This window comes from Fistularia commersonii, chromosome 11 (genome assembly GCF_037954325.1).
Source record: "Fistularia commersonii isolate RoL2024-O1a breed Wild chromosome 11, RoL_Fcom_v1.0, whole genome shotgun sequence".
In the NCBI taxonomy this organism is placed as follows: Eukaryota; Metazoa; Chordata; class Actinopteri; order Syngnathiformes; family Fistulariidae; genus Fistularia; species Fistularia commersonii.
In genome coordinates this window covers 2,118,594-2,140,066 of record NC_141294.1, presented here as the reverse complement: position 1 = coordinate 2,140,066, position 21,473 = coordinate 2,118,594, and the positions used below count along the sequence as shown (strand labels likewise).

The 21,473-nt window shown below is 39.6% G+C and overlaps 1 protein-coding gene across 4 annotated transcripts in view; it reads right to left on the bottom strand.

Annotated features, from left to right (window-relative positions):
• The window catches only part of adcy2a (adenylate cyclase 2a), a 66,107-nt gene that overhangs the window by 22,313 nt on the left and 22,321 nt on the right, over nucleotides 1–21,473 (bottom strand). For all 4 annotated transcript variants that reach the window (XR_015106868.1, XM_086156037.1, XM_086156038.1 and 1 more), the window contains 10 exons: nucleotides 21,031–21,192; nucleotides 9,355–9,504; nucleotides 6,848–6,996; nucleotides 6,625–6,736; nucleotides 6,189–6,316; nucleotides 5,060–5,218; nucleotides 2,920–3,052; nucleotides 2,665–2,838; nucleotides 2,523–2,566; nucleotides 2,298–2,378 (listed from right to left, as the gene is read on the bottom strand). Coding sequence is in view for 3 of the 4 variants with exons in the window: in XM_086156037.1 (XP_086012163.1) it covers nucleotides 2,298–2,378; nucleotides 2,523–2,566; nucleotides 2,665–2,838; nucleotides 2,920–3,052; nucleotides 5,060–5,218; nucleotides 6,189–6,316; nucleotides 6,625–6,736; nucleotides 6,848–6,996; nucleotides 9,355–9,504; nucleotides 21,031–21,192 (1,292 nt within the window). In the remaining variant the exon portion in view is untranslated. The remainder of the gene's footprint in view (nucleotides 1–2,297; nucleotides 2,379–2,522; nucleotides 2,567–2,664; nucleotides 2,839–2,919; nucleotides 3,053–5,059; nucleotides 5,219–6,188; nucleotides 6,317–6,624; nucleotides 6,737–6,847; nucleotides 6,997–9,354; nucleotides 9,505–21,030; nucleotides 21,193–21,473) is intronic.

Genomic DNA, 21,473 nt, shown 5'->3' with positions numbered 1-21,473 from the left:
CCAAAGAGAACCTCAACATCTTCATCTCTGCAACCTCTAGTTCCGCCTGCTGTCTTTTGGTCATTGGAACAGTTTCTAGTCCAAACAGCATCGCTGGTCTCACCACTGTCTTGTACACCTTTCTTTTTATTCTGGCTGAAAGTCTTCTATCTCTTGGTACCCCTGACACTTTTCTCCACCCATTCCAACCTGCTTGGACCCGTCTCTTCACCTCTTTTCCACACTCTCCTACGCTCTGGACTGTTGACCCTAAGTACCTGAAATCCTCCAGCTTCTTGATCTCCACTCCCTGTAGCCTCACCGTTCCAGCCGAGTTCCGAAAAAGTCATCTTCTTCTTCTCCTTTGAGCTTTTCCCTTCAGGGGTCTCCACGATTCAATCTTCTACATCTCACCCTATTCTCTGGATCCTCCTCTCTCACACCAACTCACTTCATATCTTCTTTCACAAAATCTTCTCTTTGGTCTTCCTCTAGACCTCCAATTGCCCATGACCCAACCATCTCAGACCTTCTCTCCAAAACATCTACCATGTGCCGTCCCTCTGATGGACTCGTTCCCGATCCTCTTCGTCCTGGTCGCTCCCAAAGAGAACCTCGACGTCTTCATCTCTGCCACCTCCAGCTCTGCCTCCTGTCTTTTGGTCAATGTCACTATTTCTAGTCCTTTCCTTTCCTTTCATTCTGCCTGACAATCTTCACTGACACTTTTCTCCACCCATTCCAACCTGCTTGAACACGTCTCTGTTAGTTTTCTCTCTGTATTTATAACTACGTTATTTCGACTACTCACATGAAGTTAGCCAGAGATGCCTGAGCACAAATGACTCTCGTCCTTAAATTGACCTTTGCCCTCAAACAGGAATTGTGCCCTCCATGATCTTAGATTTCAATGCTCATAAACATCTGTAGATAAGAAGCTACCCTCCGGGAACGGAAAATCTAATGGGCATAAACATTTTTGGGCAGAAACGTGCCTTGGACAAGTTATCATCCTGGACAAGTTAGCATATGCATGAACTACACTATCCGATGAACGTTGTTATGTAAATACAGTAAACCCTTGTTTTTCGCGGGGGTTACCTTCCAAAAAGGACCCGTGATGGGCAAAATCCGTGAGGTAGAAACCTTTATTTATTTTACAATTATTATACAATCAAATACTCTATTATACATTGCTGCTGTCGTCCTTATGTTCTTTTCTTCCTTCCTTATGGAAGGAACGGAAGATTCATTAATTCCGTAATGCCGACCTACAGCCGCATAGCTTTTACCTTCCCTTAGCATGTCCAGAAGTTTAACTTTATCTGCGATAGATAGCATCTTCCGCTGCCTTTTGGGCCCTTTTGTCGCTCCAGAGCATTTTGTCAACATTATGGGTTTAAGAGAAACTCGAAATTGCGAGAGAATTTGCCCGTACATCATGTAAATTTGTCAAGCTGTTTTACGTTCGTGTACATATTAAACTGCAACGTTATTGACGCACAGGTAGAGAAGAAGCGGAGTGACTTTTTAGCCAATCAGAATGCAGAACACAATGCACGATGCAAATCCGTGAAGTAGCGAAACCGTGAAAAGTAAACGGCGTCATAGCGAGGGATCGCTGTAAACACTTTCACACAATAAAAAGCAGAGTAAGGAGGAACTCGGGGGGGATTTTCTGGATCTTGCCTCCAAAGAGCGCGCTGAGCCTCCCTCCTCTGCAGAGCACGAGAGAATTGTCGCTTGTTTGTGTTATTTTTTACGATAACCTCAGTCTCCTCTTTACAGGCTTCAAGACCAGCATGAATTAGAATGACTCTCCAACAATCTCTTCACCTCTGGACTGTTGACCCCAAGTATCTGAAACCCTCCAACTTCTTGACGTGCACTCCCGGTAGCCTTGCCGTTCCACCCGTGTTCCTCTCATTCACACGCAAATATTCTGTCTTGCTGCGACTAACTTTCATTCCTCTCCTTTCCAGAGCATACCTCCACCTCTCTAGATTTTTCTCAACCTGTTCCCCGCTCTCACTACAGATCACAATGTCATCAGCAAACATGATGGTCCATGGGGATTCCCGTCTAACCTCATCCATCAGCCTGTCCATCACCACTGCCAACAAGAAGGGGCTCAGATCTGATCCCTGATGGAGTCCCACCTCCACCTTGAACTTCTCTCTGTTAATTCTACTTACAAGCCCGCAGGACGTCATTTCAGCCTTGACATGAACAATGTAGACAGTTGAAATATTTCACTCATGCGTTAGCGTTCTACATGTTACCTAAATGTAAAAAAGAGCTTGTATAGTGTCCCTTACTTTTGTGAATTTATACCATCGAAGGTCCTGATCATTCTCTCATTAAGCTCCTCTTCAAACCGCTTCTTCTGAGACTTTGTCCTTTAATTGGTAACAAGAAGAAAAAGACAGTTTATTTTGATTGGACGCACTATTAGTCACACGCGTCAAAGACTCCTGCATGAGCCGAGGCTTATTAAAACTCTGCCTGGGATGGAGATAATCCAGGCCGAATGTATCGCTTGCCTTTCTGATCTCCTCTGGAAATGATATTGCCCCATTGGTACGTCCTAGACAGATGAGGCGGGAGGCAGGAGAGGAGTTACAAGCTACGGCCGAGCTTTTTCGTCACTTGAATCACACGGCGGATGCACGAAAGATGACTCACGGCGGTGTTGATCTTCCCATTCTCAGTCATGCTGTCTCGGTGGTGCAGGTTGGCAAACGGCTTGGCTGCTCCCCAAGACTCCAAGTAGCGGGTCATCCTGACGGAGGCTCTCATCTTGGCCCCGTACAAAGTGTGTCTGGGGCGGTAATGATGCTGCGGGCTTCTCCGCTCCACCTGGACAAATATGTTGCTTGAATTTGACAGCATTTGATTTGTTTGTATTTTTTCCCGCAGGTGTCGTATGAGCTGGGATACCTTTGGGTTGATGACCAGATAAGTGATGACTCCATGCTCTTTAAGGTAAGGGTCTCTCTCCTGTCCTTCTCCATCTTCCACCTTGTAGGCACCATTTAAGTGCTCCAGGGTCACTGAGGTGATGTGAACTCGCCTAACAGTGAGTATTTGTGAAATCAAATTTACGATGGAATGATTCAATAGAGAAACTACCGTATTTTCCGGACTATAAGTCGCTACTTTTTTCACACGCTTTGGTAAATTTATGAATTTTTGGGGGGGGCTGACGAGCTTCTTGCGCCCCGTCGCATCGGACCGATGAAATTCCCGCGGACCTCTGAGGCCGTTCAATTCCGACACTGAAGAAAACGACTACTGCGGTTGATGCGGCTAATTTATCGATTTTTTGGGGTGGCTATGATTTGGCCTCGTCACACCTGACCAATGAAATTCCCGTGAAATTCTGAGACCGTTCAATTTAAATATTCATGAAAAGAGAGTCTCGACATTGCTCCTTTCAAAAAATAAATAATGTAATTTCTGGGCCGTCAGACCCTTTTTTTCACACTTCAGCTGAAACAATGATGTGGCTAATTTATGGATATTTGGGTGTTCAATTCCGACACAGAGGAAGACTCCTTTAGCGGTTTTTAATGCACAGGATAAAAAAATAAAGATAGAGATTTCCTGGTAGGCCCTGTATTTTATTTTTTTTTACCAGACATGTGACAGTCACTGCTAGGAAAAAAAAAAGATAAATTACAGTTCAAATTTAACTAAGTTAAATAATCTTTTTATGTTACAAATGGACAAGTGCTGCCAATATATGTATGATATTTTCTTTTCAAATTTAATGGGTGCAGCTTATATTCAGGTGCGCCCAATAGTCTGAAAATTCCGGTAGATTTTCAAGCCTTGTAGACTTTGTCTTTTATTTGTTGCAATTACATTCATTTCCCTGCTCAGACAAATTCGGTGGGTTTTGTGTTTTTTTTGTGTTTCTTTTTTTTTTTTTGTCACATCGGACCAATGAGATCATGGTCCGCCATGATGGAAAACACACAAAGAAATACATATGATGCAGCTTTTAAGTTAAAGGTAATCAACCCGTCAAAGAAGGAAATAGAATTGCTGCACGTGAGCTTAGCTTCGGTGAATCGATGGTGAGACGTTGGACATTGCAAAAAGGCGACAAAAGCTTTTAGAGGTTAAAAAAAAAAAAAAAAAAAAAAGCTGATGACCTCAACTTGAAAATGTTCTTGAATACTGATGAACGCGAAGAGAGCAGATGGCCGGCGTGTTTCCACCGCTGTTCAATTCAGAAACCGAAGAAGACGACCTTAACAGTTTTAGTGTGCAGGAGAAAGACCAACAGAGCGATCAGCTGCATCAGGATGAAGCAGGGATAAGAAATGAATGGATGGATGGACTTTTTATTTTTATGTCCGCCGTGTTACAGGAATTGTTCAGAAAAAAGCATTTCCGGTAAGTATTTGTAGTTGTTGTTTGTATGGATTCAATTAAAAGCTAAAAAAAAAGACTTACAATGTAAATATCTCATGTTCTAACGTGGACACCTGTGGCTTCTTGACCTAGATTTTTTTGTTTATTTTTAGCCGGTGTGCTTTATCCTCAGGTGCGCGCAATATTCCAGAAATTGCAGTAAATGCAGGGTTATAAATTGATCGCATAATACATAAAAAACATGAATAATTTTTGAAAAATATCCATCAATCATCATACATAATGACACATGGGCTTTGTCTGATTATTGTCGCTCACAGCTCTCCACTTGATTCAAATACTCTACTTCTATTCATTTAGGGTTGCATTTATGGTTGCATCCACGTACATGGATGTTAAGGGTATGTATTTAATTAAAAGTAAAAAAAATAAAAATTTTGTTTGCTTATAGACAAGTGCGTCTTATATATCGACACATATATTTATTTAGTTATTTTTAGCGGGTGCGGCTTATATTCAGGTGCGCTTAATAGTCCAGAAAATACAGTATTTGGTTATAGCTTTTAGCGAGAGCTGACAGTTAACAAACAAAGAAATGCTTTGAATGTCTGACAGTGTAGTAGAGTAAGTTAACATGTGATGATGTTAACTTATGCAGATAAAACAAGTACCTCTATTGTGCCTTCAGCACACTCACCCTGGTACACCTCCTGCCTCCATATGGTTAGCAAGCGTGACGTCATGTGACCAAACATCATATTGCCATTTCTGAAGTCCAATCACGCCACACAGGACATTCCCTGAATGCACTCCAACTCGCATATTGATGTCCACCCCTGTGGCATCTCGCACTTTCCTGTCACGCAACAAAACCAGACTCGTCAATACGGAGCAACCAAAACACCCGTCATGACGGTCATCACATATCATTTTTGGGAAATCAGAGTTCAAACTGTCCAAAAGTGCTTCTGGTAACCAAGTTTGGTTTTCATCCTTTTGCATGTCATTTGAAGAATTTTAAGTAACTAATAGCAATTCTCAAATATATACATAAAAAAGGACAGAGGCCGAACCTTTTAACCCTTAACTCATAAATGCATGAACAGAGATCCTAATTAGGACAAATGCTGATCATCAAACAACATAATCTATTGGCATCCTAAGAAATTTACACTGCGATATGAGTGATTCTCACTATTCGAGTCCCTGGATCTGCCAGAAAAATATCTACAAAGTGATAAGAACAACAGTTATCTTTATAATAGGAGATATTTTTTCCAAAGTAATAGGTTAACGGTTTAGCCTTCCCACAATACTTCAATAGAAAAAAAAAAAAAAAGGCTGCATCATTTTGTTTTTTTTTACAGTTTCATTTATTATCTACTCATGTATTTAATCACCTTTTCTATTTTTTTGCACAATAGCTTTTTATTTATTTTCATTTTTCTTTTTATTACCGTTAGTATGACGCTGAGATGGGACGCTTGACCCGCTTGAACCCACTGGCTAAAGCTAATTTCACCATGACATCTGCGCTCCATTTGTTTTTGGAGACTGAGATGTTTCGAGCTTTGCGAATGGAAAAGTGTCTTCTTTTAGTTTATGGCCTTCTCTTTGAATACAGTCAAACTAAGTGTTTTAAATTCTAAAGACACTTACGAGGTCTCAGCGTGCAGCTGCACAAACAGTCTCCAAGGACTTGAGTTCACAAATTTTGCTCTATCCAACAAAAACTTGAAATTTAAGGGGTAGTTGCATTGAATTTCACAGAAAATTCCACAATTTCAGAAGCAAAATGTCCAAAACATGATGTATATATTGCTTACTTGATGGCCTCACACATGTCCAGGCCCATTTTAACACAGTTCTTAGCATGGTTTGGCAGAGATTCGGGGAGCCCGGATACGCAGTAGTAACAGTCACCAAGGATTTTAATGCGCATACATTCATTTTCCTGTTTGTGACAGATGAGAGACAAGTTCAGGGTATTCATGCAAATGATTCATCATAGGCATAAAGATCGTAAGACCGACAGTTTCTGCCTCTGTCTGGAGCAGAGGCGGATCTCGCAGAACGTTTTTAATGAGTTCCACATCACCTTGTTGATAAGCTTATAACAAATATGCATAACAGGCACGCTCTTAAAGTCAAAGTCAAGATTCGATGCTGTGCACGGGAATCTTCAAGGTGCATTTCACCTTTTCTTACAGAGAAAGTAGCGGTGTAGGGAAAATACTCTACAAAAAAATTCAAACATTTTACCTTAGCAATTTGGTCAAATTTGCCAAAGAGCTCATTGAGCATGTGTACCAGCTCACCAGGGGAGCAATCACTCGCCAGCCTTGTGAATCCAACAATATCCGCATACAATATGCTAGAAATGAAAGGAATATTACATTTAGTTGCGAAATTCCCTCCAAATGCAAAGCTGTACAACTCTTAAATAGCAGTAACTAGCGAGTAAATATAAGTTAAAGAGACATACCTGACGTTAGTGTGTCTCTGGACATATAAGTTGTGAAAATTGTTTGTGTTTTCGATCTGGCCAAAGTTGGGGCCCTTCAGTCTTTGGATGATCTCGGCCTTCATGACTCGTGCGATGTGAGCCGGTAAGAGCGACAACAGGAGACGTTCCTGATGGCAACACAACAGAAAAGGCAAAGTAATCAGGGTATTATATTCAGCAACAATAAATACTTCTCAAACTATCAAAATAAGATAAATATTAATACAGACAATTAAGATAGCAAAAGGCATCACAAATAAATAAATAGACAACAGAGTGAACAACAAGAAGGATAAGAACAGACAACACAATGAAAAAAAATACTAAATTAGAAATTCAACTTTTACCAGGGCAAATTGTGAAATTATTCATTCAAATTTTTACATCTAAACATATTTTTCACGCAATTATTTAAACATGATTTGCTTTTTAAATGAGAGATGACAGACCTGCTACAAAAAATAGACATGCTCCGCAGTTCAAAAACATGCCTGACAGTTATTTTCTATCTGATTGACAGTTTTCTAAAAAGGGATCCAGTACTTTATGAACTTCGTTTAGTCTTAGCTGTCATTTTTATGGCCCTCGTTTAATCAGAGAAGAAATAAAATAAAATTGCAAATAAGAAACCGTCACCGTAGCTTCAAAGTTCATTTCTCAAAAATAACCTTTTGTCTGACTTTTCTTGTCAAATGAACCATTTCTAGATCCATTTAGTCCCTGATTACATCCAAAATGGCCTTTTTAAGTCAAAAAATTACATCACCAACTTCTAATACCGCTAATGGAAAGTTAACCGGCCAACCCAAGTGATGATTGCAGCTTAATTATATCTCACCGCCACCCTCTCTTTCTCTGGAATCTCAGCAGTGGTATTTTACCTGCGTATAAAAAGTTTTTATTTGGCAGGTTGACAACTGCAAAGCCAAACAATGAGGCCAATAACGCTGCCAACGTTTCCCCCCATTTTCCTCTCCTCGCATCGCAACCGTGGCTCAGAGCGAGACGAAGAAAAGACGACCTGACAAATACAGCTTTGGAGTTCTGATCGATTCCCCTCGGACCGCTCATACCAAAAAAATGCATGTAATGAATGGACCACAGGACATTTAGGATAGAAGCATGAAGCAAACAGCATATATTATGAGTGTACTGAGTGCCAAAGAGAAATGGGTCTCTGCACAGTTACAACCATCTGTCGCAGGCAGCCGTGGCGCCCCGGGCCTTTTGCAAAATGCTCCACCCAAGGTATTTGCAATTTTGTTTGAGGCAATTCCAACAACACAAGCTGCATTCATCATAGCAATAACTAGCAGTAGTCAACCCACAACAACCACAGGTTTTAAAGTCATTTAACAGATGAGAAATAGTGACCAATTAGAATCCATCTGTTTACTAGGTTTGCGAAGTGGTAGAATACGAAATCAGCACCCGACGCCACCAGAACTCTTACAGAAAGAACGTAAATCAATTTTTCCAACCTGTTCCACTCACGGAGACGACTCAATTTAACAGATATATATCTCTGCTGTAAAATTTGGGGGTGGGGGGCAAAATGTCGGGAGCACAAAAAAAAATTGGATGCACAACAAAAATTGTTAAAAAAGTCTGAAAAAAAAAAAAAAAATGTATGGGTTCCAGAGCCCCAACGACAAGACAACAAGCTGCCATTCAATGCTAAACAGCTTTAGAATTTTCCATGTGTGCTGTATTATTTAAATAACAACATCAAAAATGTATCATCTGGGACCTTTATAATTCATCAACCCACTTGTTACTGCTATTATTCAGACACTGTCACCATAATCATCACTATCATTGTAAACCTGTTCCCTCCATCTTGCATACTCTATTGTTCTTTCATAAACATCTGAACCACAACCCTTCAGTATCCGTCACACAGTGACGAGCGGTGAGGTTCACGTCCGGTGAGACCTCATCAAAATCAGATTTACAGAATTGGACTCTGAAGAATCCCTTTGCCCCCTACCATGAGGCAGGAGAACTGCGGGCCTCACTTAATGGCTCCTTGCAGACGTTTTAGGATCGCTCAGGATGAGAAACTAGGAACACACATATTGTTGTTGACAAAAAAACAATGTAAATCGGAAATGTAGTTCATATAGCAAACATTTTTAAACATTTTAATAGTGACATACAGAGAGGCGGCAATATAGTCTTAGTGCAGTGGGACTCAACAGTACGCAGCCTCACCGCACTTCTAAGCATTTGAACAGTAAATGTGAATATCCAACAATTTTGCATAAAGAAACTAAACCTGGTGAAGTCTCATGAAAAATACTGTTATAGTGCAAATCAATGATAAATATAACCTTTTTTTTTCATTTTACACAGTTTTCTCTCCCAGATTGGCAAGTGAGGCACGGCCCCCTCCTGCCTCCCCTGACTGCACATCACTGCCCTCACAACCACCCAAAGATTCAACGTCTGCCAAATCCAATTGCACTTCTCGTTGCTCACTTTACCTGTTGTCGCTTCTCAAACTCCAGTTTGATGGGAGATTTGATACAGTTGCAGGTGTCCTGGTATGTCTGTTTAAGAGCAAGCTCCATCAGATGTTTGTGGTACGCCCCTGCCATGTTGCCACACATGAAAATGATGAAATTCGCCAAAATCTAGACAGACATAGAGGACAGGGATGACTGGTTTCAAACATATAAAGTATCTTATATTTAACAGACTCATGAATGTTTTTCCAAAGGTGCTGTCCAGACAGATGCAGAAAACCTAGTCGTCCATTGCGGCATGGCAGCGGAATTTCACAATTGATGTGGCTCAAAGTACACGAGTAAACATTGTTTGAAAGCGTTTTAGACGATTAAAATAATTTCAAAAATCCCTTGTGATGAATCGATGTTATTGATGACAGTTCATGTGAGTGATTTCCTGACCGTGTCTGTCGTGGCTGCAGGGACCTTTGCTTGGAGTTGTGGAGTATGGAGGTGTGGAGTGGGTATGCGGGGTCTTGTATGTGCAGGTAACAGGTTGTAATTCTACTTTTTTCTCATAATTCTAAATCTTGTAAAATACTCCAATCATCATCATAAATCTCGATGAACATATAACGGATTAATATTGACAGTAGCACTAAACCAAAAAATATTTACTTGCGTAGAGGCAGAATTTGTTAAACTGGATAAAATCCGACGGTACCAAAGTGTGCCCGGTAACATCGGGGAGTCCATGTAAAAGCACAAAAATAAAGCAAAGAAAGAGAATGCAGTGTGTTTTATAGCGACACCTTGATGAAAGTGAAACAATCAGAGTCAAGGACGGCATTTCTGTCCGGGGGCAAACGTTGCATCAGACATGATCCAGGCTATAAAATCGCCATATTTGATGTTTCAACATGAAAACGTTAGACTGCTTAAATGCCTTCTGTTTCTCAGGAAACTGCGGGGCTTTTATCACCTGAAATATACCCCTGGGAAGGTCTTAGGTGGAGAAGAAAATACGTCTCCCAAGTGTAACAGTAATTGGCCTCTATGGCTAAGGGCCCGTTATCTCAATATTGAAAAGCAGTCAAGAATATGGGGTTTTGCAAAGGAATACACCCCGGAGATACCAAAAGCCGTGTTAAAAAACAAAAAACGGTATTTCCCCTGTAATCCTCTGTGACGCTTAAAAATACCGCAATTCCGTGCTCGGATATATCATTCCCACTGACCTGCCGAAATGGATTCCGCTTCGTATAATGTGTCGACACCAACACTCTGTTTTCTTAACATCCCATCGGTATTCATTGCACTTTAGAAATCCTGTCTCAGGAGCAATAATTACATCTGTTACTGCAAATTAGCCACTCGAACAGGTTTAGCTGATTCAAAAAATATCATAGAATAAATGTTACTGATGCTGCTTGTTGTGCTTTTCATGCTTCGATCCCCATAATCTGTCATTTCTGCTGACAAAGTCGCTTCCGGTCTTTCAAATTTCCCCAACAAATTGTAGCAATTTCTTGGGATGTACACAACATTTCCAATTGCTGTGATTATTTATTTTTTTTTTTATTATATTAAACATTTACACAATATTATTGTATTCAAATTTGGCTGGAATCTACATTCAACGTTCCACGTTGAGAAGGCCTTCTTGCTTCCACTGCTGCAGGTCCAAGATGTTCCCTTTCTCTCACACGAAGTGGGAAAATGCTAGGCTAATTCTCATTTCCCAAGAGTTGTGCAGTCAACGAAATTTATATTCAACTTGCCTAAGTAAAACAAGATATAACTTTAAGAAGTAAATAGGGTTCAAACAATGCTGGGTTTTTAGCGACACCCTACCGCTCCAGGTCTATGTCAAACTAATGTAATAAATGCCAACTGTACACAAGCCATCTATTCGTCATATTTTTGTGTTTTACAAAAAGATGCACCACAGAAAGGGAGGTCACACGCACAAGTCTTGCTCACTGGATGATGATTTTCTTCATCTCTTAACTGTGTTGGATACAGATGTCTCTTTTGTTATCAAATGAATTCATCTTCTCTTTTCTGAACGTTTTCAACCACTGAAAAAAAGCCATACAAATTGAGGGTTTTACATTCGGTTGCCTGGCTTGGTTCTTAACTGTTTATCAATTCCAAGTCTGACATAAAGGTCTGAACTGAGCACAAAAAAACCCAAATACATTACCAAAAAAACAGGGACAAAAGGATAGACCGGGGCTTTTCAAAGCTGTATAAAGAAAGTGTTTTTAGAATTCTGCACTGCTTATAGTCATTTCATATATTTCTAAATCATATTCAAATGTATCCAACACATGATCATACCGAGCCACTAAACGGGAAACCCTTAGAATTCATTTTGAACCCACCCGAAAAATCTTGTAGGTAACATCCAGGCATGACAGACAGTTTAAAATATATTTCACAAATATATTTCACAAGTCATACGCAGCATGAACATAGTGTGGAATAACAGAAACTGGATTAATGAGTTATAAGTAAATGATAGCATCTGTTTGTTTGTTTGTTTGTGCTTGCTTGCTTTAAAATCCTCAGCATTAGCCGAGCAGGTTAACCAGTAATTTGTCAAAACATTGGCTTTCAAAATGGAAATGCGGGACGAAGCATTAGCAGGTGGTCAGGATTGACAATTTTGCTTCAAAATCAATAAAATAAACAATGACGATGACAACCGGAGATGAAGATGACGAAGACTTTCAACGGGAAACTGGTGCGATACACTGTGTACACCTTGTTTTAAGAGTGACGCCATTTCAAATGCATGATTGAGTTGCTAAGGAACTGTGTCATCTGAGAGCGGAAAAAAAAAAAAAAGCAAATATTGCCAATAAAATGACCGTATTGACTCGAGTGTAACAGCACATCAGTGCCAGTTCCACTTCCTCCAAGTAGCCACATTCACTGCAGGTGACACAGATCACACCTCACGTGACTTCTCAAAAGCCAATTTTACCAATCATAACTTGTATCATCAGCAGGTGCAATGCATAGATAAGTTAATAATATTTTTAAACAATCTTAAAGATGAGTTTTGTCCACTTTTTTTCCCCCTTGCAGGAAAGTTGACTGTGAATCATCCGAATGTCGCGGCAAGAAAATAGGAACAAGCCTTCAGGGATGTCGAAGCTATGTTTGCAAATACTGAAGGGCTAAACCTTTCTTAGTACATTACCTCCTTCCACTTAAAAGGCTGGGGAAAATCTTTGTGCCGAATACAGTGTACGTTTTTGTGCATGATCTATTTCAGCCGAGGCTTCTAAATGTACGATGGCGAATGTCCGATGACGACCACTTTCAGGCTTGCAAAGCAACAAACGAGCTGAAATAAAGCTGCTTGTGGCTCTGGTGTTTTAGTAATGAAAAAACAGATATACATCATTTCAAATGACTTCTCATTTTCTGATCTATGAAGCATTTTGGATCTGGAATTTCCAAAAGGCACAATATGATAAATGTTGGGAATTATTAGTCCTATTAGTTAATCAGAGCTCTAATGCAGCACAAGCTCAGATAGATGCAGTGTTGCGTCACGGAGTGCTTCCAGCGTATCAAACATGCAAATCAAACCTAAAATCTCAAACCCGATCGTTCGAGGCTCAGGTTAACCACGACCTCCATTGGTACCGATGACCCACAGCAGGAGTCAGGAACCGATGGCTCGCGAGCCATATATGGTTCTTCTGGTGATGCCGTACGGCTCCCAGACAATTTTGAGTCGAAAAAGAAAATATCAGTGCGGAACTGATTTTAAAATACTTGAGATATTTCTTCATAATAATTTTAGGGCTAGATGGAGAAAGTTGATTCGCTGTGACGACCCCCTGAAGGGAAAAGCCGAAAGAAGAAGAAAAAGATTTCTTCATAATACTGTGTCATTTTGAAGTAAACAGAAATTAGTTTTGAAGATAAATTTCACGGGTCACCTGTCGGTCGGGTCGGGAACCGTTGGCTTCCGAGCGCGTCCGGGTCATTGTAAAGGTGAAGAAATTAATTTTATCAAATAGCCAACTACTTTATCCGCATCAACCCTCGTAACGGAAAAGATGGCGACAAAGAAAAAAAAGACGATGATTACCGTGCATTCCAGGCTGCGTGGACGGAGGAATTTACATTTGGATCTGCGGTATGTCTGACATGCTATGATAAACTTGCATAGATGAAACGGTCAAATATAAAGCAGCACTTTGAGCAAATCCGTGCAGCACCACAGGTCGCATTAAAAGCAAGACGTATTTCATTTTTTGTGCGTTAAAAATACTATAAGGCTCTCGATGAAATATATCAAGAAATATGTGGCTTTTGTGGCTCTCCCAGTCAAAAAGTTTCCCGACCCCTGACCTACAGGGTACCAGTGGAGATTTGGCTACTGTGGGTCGAAGAAGGAGAGGAGGAAGGCGTGTTTGGAAGCAGAGAGAGAAGAGGAAAGGCAAGAGTCTGGGACTGAGAGAAGGGACTTTGAATATTGGGATGATGACGGGAAAAGGTCTGGAGTTGGTTGACATGATGCAGAGAAGAAAGGTGGATGTACTGAGTGTCCAGGAGACCAGGTGGAATGGAAAAGGTGGAGGAGACAGTGGGGAGACCAGCGATGCTGTATGGCTTAGAAACAGTGACAACAACCAAAAGAAGTCGAGATTCGCTTTGGGAGTCCATCAGAGGGACGGCACAAGTTGCATGTCCATTTTTTGGGGATCGGTAAATGTATTCACAAGTTCAACAACCCAGAAGCAGAGCTTTGTAGAGACAGTGAAAAATCCACCGGTCCAGGACATTCAGATAGCGCGGGAAATGGTAGAATTAATTTGATATATCCATTAATCTGGACCCCACAGGGGGTGTCGCCTCTTCAGCGAATGAGCTGGTTCATTAAGACTCCGATGAGCCGGCACGGTAAACTTTTATGGGACTTGACAAAGGCAAGATGTCAGCGTGGTTCCTTCTGCTGCAGGGGAATCCGTATGCACACTCAAAAAAATTCACAAGTGTGTGAGGCATTTAGAAGCTAGCAAAAGTCGAGATGGATGAACTGGATACGTTTCATACGGCAGCGTCTCTGAAAGATTTAAAGGATCTGCCATCCAAGTTATTTAAAAGCCCTGAGTAGCATTTACTGTTGACTCGGTATGTGAGCATACATATGAGAGAGTACATGCGGGAGTCAAGGTCTCTCCGCTGAAAAGTATTTGGATTTCATGGCCTTCATTTCTTTAATTGGTTGACAATATCAAGCCATGGTTTTGAGACTGTTTTCATACCTGAATCTGTTAACCGTCAAACACTCAGCCACTTGTCAAACAGTTCTAATGTAAATGTGTAAATAAGACGTGCAGAAGAAACCGCAGCTGCTCAGTTCCCTGAGGAGTTTGGGATAGGCACCATATGGCTTCTACATCCCCATCTGCGGAAGCAAAGACTCGGTAATTACAGAAAAATGCACAAAAGAGAACCTGGACTTCTGATTTTTGGTAGACTGATGCTGGAATTGGAGGTCTAGAGGAAGACCAGAGAGAAGATTGATGGACCTAGCGAGAGAGGATATGAAGTTAGATGGTGTGGCAGAGGGGGATACATAGAATAGGGTTAGATGGAGGAGGGAAAGAAGGGAAAAGCCCAAAGGAGAAGAAGAAGACAACCCTTTCAATTAAATAAAAAAAAAATAAAAAAAAACATTTCCCTCCCACAGAATCATCTTAAGTAAGCATTTGTACCAAAAAAAAAAAAAAAAAAAAACCAGAAGAAATTTGTTGCGTGGGATGTTCAAGTATGTCACAAAAACAAGTGGTTGGTCCTCGGTTGGCTCTCCTTCCACCTCATAGACTAACCACAGTTTCAGAAGTTTCAGAAGTAATGTAAGCAAAGGGGCAGTTTCTTTGTTGTTGCAGTAGTCCCAATTTTTTTTTTTTTTGCAAATGTGTAATGTGTTCATAATATTCATTGGAAACAGGAGGGCCTTTGTCTATGGCAGGGGTGTCAAATGTATGGCCCGCGGGCCGATACTGGCCCGCCAAGGGGTCCAATCCGGTCCATGGAATTTTGAAAAATACCTAAAAATCATGAACTACTTTTTAAAAAAATAAAAATGCAGTTCCTATATTGTCTGCTTGGGGTGCACTGTTTCAGTCAGCGTTAGCAACATGGCACAACACTATGTGACTCAGAACTTACATCAGATGTAAGCAATGCAGCTTCCGTGTCTGTAAATAACATTTTGTCTTATTGTTAGAAATGTTCCTGCTTTTCTGTTTGGCCCCGACACTCTTGTCAGCAAGATGTCGTTATCAAAAAAAAAAGAAATTGGACATGGAGTGTAGGGTTTTCCAAGAAAAAATTGGCTACTTCTTATTTGGCTCTTGAGCTTAATAAGAAACTTGTATGCTCAGTGTGGATGCAGCGAGGAACAGTTCATTACATATAAAGACTTTTATAATTTACCTGTTCTCCTTTACATTATAACAAAGGGAACATTTGGACGTTGCGTTACTTCTAGATGATTGTGCTATAACTTTTCAGGTCCCGTCCCCTTGACATCAAATTGGGCCGTATGTGGCTCCCAAACCCAAATGACTTTGACACCCCTGGTGTTCCCAGGCCAACCCAGAGGCAAAGGCCCTCCAGCATCTCCAGGGTTTTAGTTAAAATACAAGAGAAATTATGAAATATGCTAAGCTATTCTTTGCCAACGCCTCAGGAGCTAAAAGAGTTACAAACAAAAAAAAAAAACAAGGACTTTTTTTTTTTTTTGCACAGAGGGGTGTTGTTTTTTCATGTTTAGAAGTTGTCCACTTCAAAAAAAATTTTTTTTCAACACATTTACCTTAACAATTATGCTCACATTCACAACAAATAAATATCAGCCCCAAGGAAACAGGTTATTAAAATGAAATTAATTTTATCATTAGTTGAGCAGTATGAAAGAGAATCATTTTATGCACCAATTTTTTCTAGTTACCGTTTAGGCCCTCAGGAAAAAAATATTTAAAATCATTCGAGAATATCCAAACATTGTTTCCAAGTTAAAATGAGCTCAGAAATCTTCCCTTCACAAGAAGATCATGACTTACTTGATCTGTGACTTTGCAAACCTCTAGTCTTACTCCAACTTTCATGGGATGGTTATATTTTTGCAGTCACGTGTGGTTATATTTTTTTTCTGTTTTTTTTTTATTTTTTTTTTAAATCAGAATCATTTTTTGTGTTGTGTTTTTCTGTTGCTTCATGTTGTTTACCGAGTGTCAGGTCATTCTTCACGCAGTCATTTGTTTATTTTCTTTATTTTCTTTTCTGTCTGTTGACAGTTCTTGTATTAATAAGAGGCAAGCCACTGGTAGGGAGGCAAAATTTGGAATACAACACGCAAGCATGGATTTTTGGTCAAATCTATTAGAGACTACAACTGAACTTCTCTGGTCTGTTCACATCAGGGCTTTGCTTCACATTTGAGAACATCATTTTTTAACTGAAACTTAACATACTTCACATAGCGAAAGCACATGGTATATTTTTTTATCTGGATTGTCAGTGGAACATGCTCTCTTGAAACTCTTGTCCATGTACCTGTAGCTCAGCTATCTTTATTCACCTCCTCTGTTACACCAGCTTTCAACCAGCGTATATATATATTGCTTTTTTTCACTTTTATGGCAACCATAAAAACACTACAAACTTGGCCCTAAACGCAGTCATAAAACACCACTATCGCTGCAAAACAAATAAATATTACACCAGCTAATAGAGGTGCCAGGATTTGATGTAGCCGGTGTTTCCTTTCCTGGCAGCGCTACATCTTTGCCAGCATGCCCTCTTGACTACCAGTTGTGCAGCAATCTGTCTGCTTCTAACGATGATCAGACGACCCAATATTGGAAACATCATTCAAACTGTTGGGTTTGAAATGTGAATTTTCAGTCAAACAAAGGAAAACCTCGACTTGATATCAATTTGAACTTGGTTGTTTTATGTTTACTTCGTTTTTAATCTTATTAAAAGGTTGAGTTGTTTTTTTTTTTAAAGCCAAAGTACAGAGAGTTTTGCAAGTAACACCAGCAAGGCAGATAATATTTTATTTGATATTTAAATGATTCCCTCAAATTTCAGCTTTCAGTTCCCAAGCAACACATGTACGAATGAAGTTTTGAATCTTTTTTTTTTTTTCCAACAAAAACATCCTTATGATCTGGCAAAATTTAACATTTAATTCATGATACTATATTATCTCTGTCATTTTTTGGTTTATGCACAGGCTCCATAACTAAAATCCACTGTATTTAGAATAAAATTGAATGGAATTCCCTTTATTGTCGTTATACTGAGACCACAACGAGATGGGAGAGCTTCTCTTCTTGTGTGCAAACAGTAAGCGATACGCAATATGCAACATAAAATCCTACAAGACAGTGTGATTTGGATATCTAGTCACAACAGTGCAGTGCAAATTGACTGCAAATTCTCTCTTTAGAGCAGGAATGTCAAAGTCCTTTTCATCGAGGGCCACATCAGCATCATGGATACCCTCAAAGGGCCACATGCAATGGTAACAGTATAAAAGTAACCAAATGTTATGTAAAATAAATGGAACAACACTTTAACGTTAAATAACTCTGAATTTATGACTCATTCAAATCCAAAATGTTACATATGCATCTAAATAGATGTAAAATAAATGATGTTTACTAGTTGCTACGTTACAACATAAATCCTGTATATTGTCAGGTTAAGAAACACAGATTACTCCATCAATCAGTGATAAAACTATCCAAGTGAATAAAGGAAAATATCAATATCATCAATTTGTTGTTTTTCCGGAAGGCTAACTTTAGCATACTTAGCTCCGTCTTTAATTTCAAAACGCCGATATACTCCTTGTCAACCGACGCTGCCTCATAACACAGAGGACATTATTTTTTTTTTTTTTTCTTTGAAGAACAAACATGTATTCACCTTCCCATCTTTCTTGAAACAGCCTTCCATCTGAATTATTTTTCTCTTCCTAGACATTTAGGGATCATTTGTATTTCCCATTTCCACTGGTTAAAAATGGCATCTATGTGGATCCACTGCAATCTAATGGCGGGATGCCGTCACTTAACGGGTACTATGACGGCATGAATTGTGGGAAATGTCATTTATGGTCAATTCACGAGTTTGACTTATTCATTTTAAGACAATCAATCAGACCTTTTTAGACGTTCTCGCAGGCCACAAAAATGACCTGGCGGCTACGTTTGGCCCGCGGGCCTTGAGTTTGACATGTGCATTAGAGAAAGCTGCGCAAACAGTGCAGGATGTCTGTAACAGTGGAGAAAACAGGAATTAAAGAAATTTAAAAAATATTGCACAGGTGATTGAATAGAATGGAGTAGAGTCTGGAATATACTGCACATTGTCAGATGTGTTGATGGTCGATGTTCAAACTGGTCTTGAAAAAGGTCTAGAAAGAGGTAAAGTCAGGAGGCATAAAGTAAGCAAGAAGTTACTTGGTGTTATTGCAATCCCTGCAACTCAAGCTGGCATTAAATAGTTCAAAACCAAGTTGTAACATTTTGAGAACAAATATTGTAAAACTCTGTAAGCTGGAGGAAAACATAGTTAAATGATTAAATTTAACTTTAAGCCATGTCAATACTTAACATGCAACCCAGCCATCATTCTCAACTACTTCGCCTTTCCCGCTTTTGAAAATCCCAAACATCTGCTGGGAAGGGATAAGGATTATTTTTCGTAATCGTATTTTGTCACCGCCTTTGCATAAAGTGCAGACAAGATTAGAGCATTGTGATTTTTTAATGAAAAGAAATACATAAATAATTGATAAAAATAAATACATATTTTCCAAAGAGGAGATTAATTCAATTAAAATACTATCTGAACCATCACAACTAGTTTTGCAGCACCTGGTGAAACGGGATACTTTATATATGTGTAACTTTAATTTAAGTAGATTTGTGGACGGCTTAGTTGAAATAAATGTTGAATTACTTTAATATTTACATGACAAATTACACGAGTTTGCTCCGCTTACCATATTCCTGTCCGCTGCTTTTTGACTTAAAATACTCACAAACATAAAAGTTAGTCATAAAGTTTAAACCAATTCATTGTTCACAAAGAAAAAAATAAGATGATAATACTTTACTGAAATTTGTTTGTCACAGCAGCGCATCAATAACAATAAATATGAACATATGTAACGAAAAAAGGACGGAGACAACAACAGGGATAAAAAAAATCAAAGAAAAATAACTCATCTTTTTTTTGTTTTATTTAATATTTTAACAAGTGGCTGTATAGAAAAAACGTACTTAAAAAAATGATCTGACCGCTTTCAATGCCTCATGCTAATCCAAGTGTTTTCAGAATAGACGTTCTCTTAAAGGACACTTCTCTCTGGCAGACTCGCAGATAAAATTGTGCTGACAGGCAAACAGACCTGATGCAAAAGTGGAAGTGGCAGATAGTGAGCGTGTAATACACAGCTCCAGGCTGCACAAATGCCATTATGCCTTCGCTACATAGAATACATAAAAGCAGTAAAGGCAGTTACCAAGTAACATGTTCTAAGACAGAGCAGTGCAAAAAAAATAACATGGGAAATATGGTAGCTTAAAATAAACACTACCTACATTTACTCGGTTTAATAAATGTAGCATACGTGCATAAAAGTATTCATTTTTGTAATGAAATGGCCCCATCTCAGTTAAACTGCATCATAATCTTAATCAGTGAGGTGTGCTTAAGCTAATCCCATTACTTTATACATGAACACATGTATGAGTGAAATCAAAATCCCTGAATTTTAGGATTCAGGTTTTAAAAAGCTCAAACAAATGAGAGAATGTTGGATTTCTGATATTGTTCTTGCATAAGCCGCCTCCCTGAGCAGTTTGTGCAAAGAACAGCAGCGCTGCTACAAGGGGCTGACCTTTAGCTAGAGAAATAAATAAAATAAATAAATTACCACTACACACACACACACACACACACACACACACACACACACACATTAGAATTTCTATCACTCACCTGGTATGCTAAATTAATTATTTTAAGGTCACATTTGTTTGTTTGCTGAAATACCAGCACAATGGTAAAAACAACCATTGTCAGAATTGAATGTTCAGGTTTTAAAAGAAAATCAATGAGTATAGAGACTTTGTGGACCATTTCAGAGCTGAGTATGTATGTTATTTAGAAAGGCGCTTTGTCGATATTCTTATTCGTGGCATTTTTTTGTTGTTTTTTTCGGCGTGTGGCTTTTTATTTGTCCATCAGCATCAAGCCCTTCACATTTCTTTCATAATCTGAGTTGCACAGGAACAGGAAAAAACTGCAGCCATTGCAAGCGCGCCCTAATGCGCTCCTAAATTATTAAATCTCTTGCATTTCCAAATATTCTTGTTTTTCCAGTTGGATATTTGACACGGGGTGCCATTAAGTTTGATTCTTTCCTGTAACTGACCCCTGTTTTGCAGCAGATGTTTTTATTGTGCTCCAGTCACATGATAAACATCATCGGTACACTCGCTCTTCTGGGAAAGCGGCGGAGAAAACACCGCTAAATCAGAGGTAATCACACTTTGCGCGTCGAAGACCGTTTAATTCCCGATCAAAATGATTTTCATGTTTGAATTCCACGAGCTCCCCTAAGTGACTCAAATAGATTTTCAGGGTTATTACCTGCCATACCACTGGTTCCATCCGATCGGCCGTGGTGGACAGGCAGACGCTCAACACGACGGTGTGGGAGGCAGAGGTCAGGACGCTGGCGATGATGGCGTCCCGCATGGAGAACGGCAGCATGGTGTAAACCACAAAAACAATGAACAGGAAGAATGATACCTGCAGAGACAGAGAGAGACATTCAGGACCGACCGGCGTCCAGAACAAATGCAAAGAATGTTGTTTATTTGAAAAATCTAGCATCCTTTTCATCTGCACATTCTTTTATTCTACTTGACAGGTTGAAATGTAAAAACAAAATGAATGAACACGTGACGGACACAGCGGGATTTATAAATGACGGATAAACAAAGCAGAGATCCAGAAGGGTGGAAGTTTCATTAGGACAACGAACAGCATGGCCAGCATTGGTTGCTATTAGCAACATGATAAATGGGCGG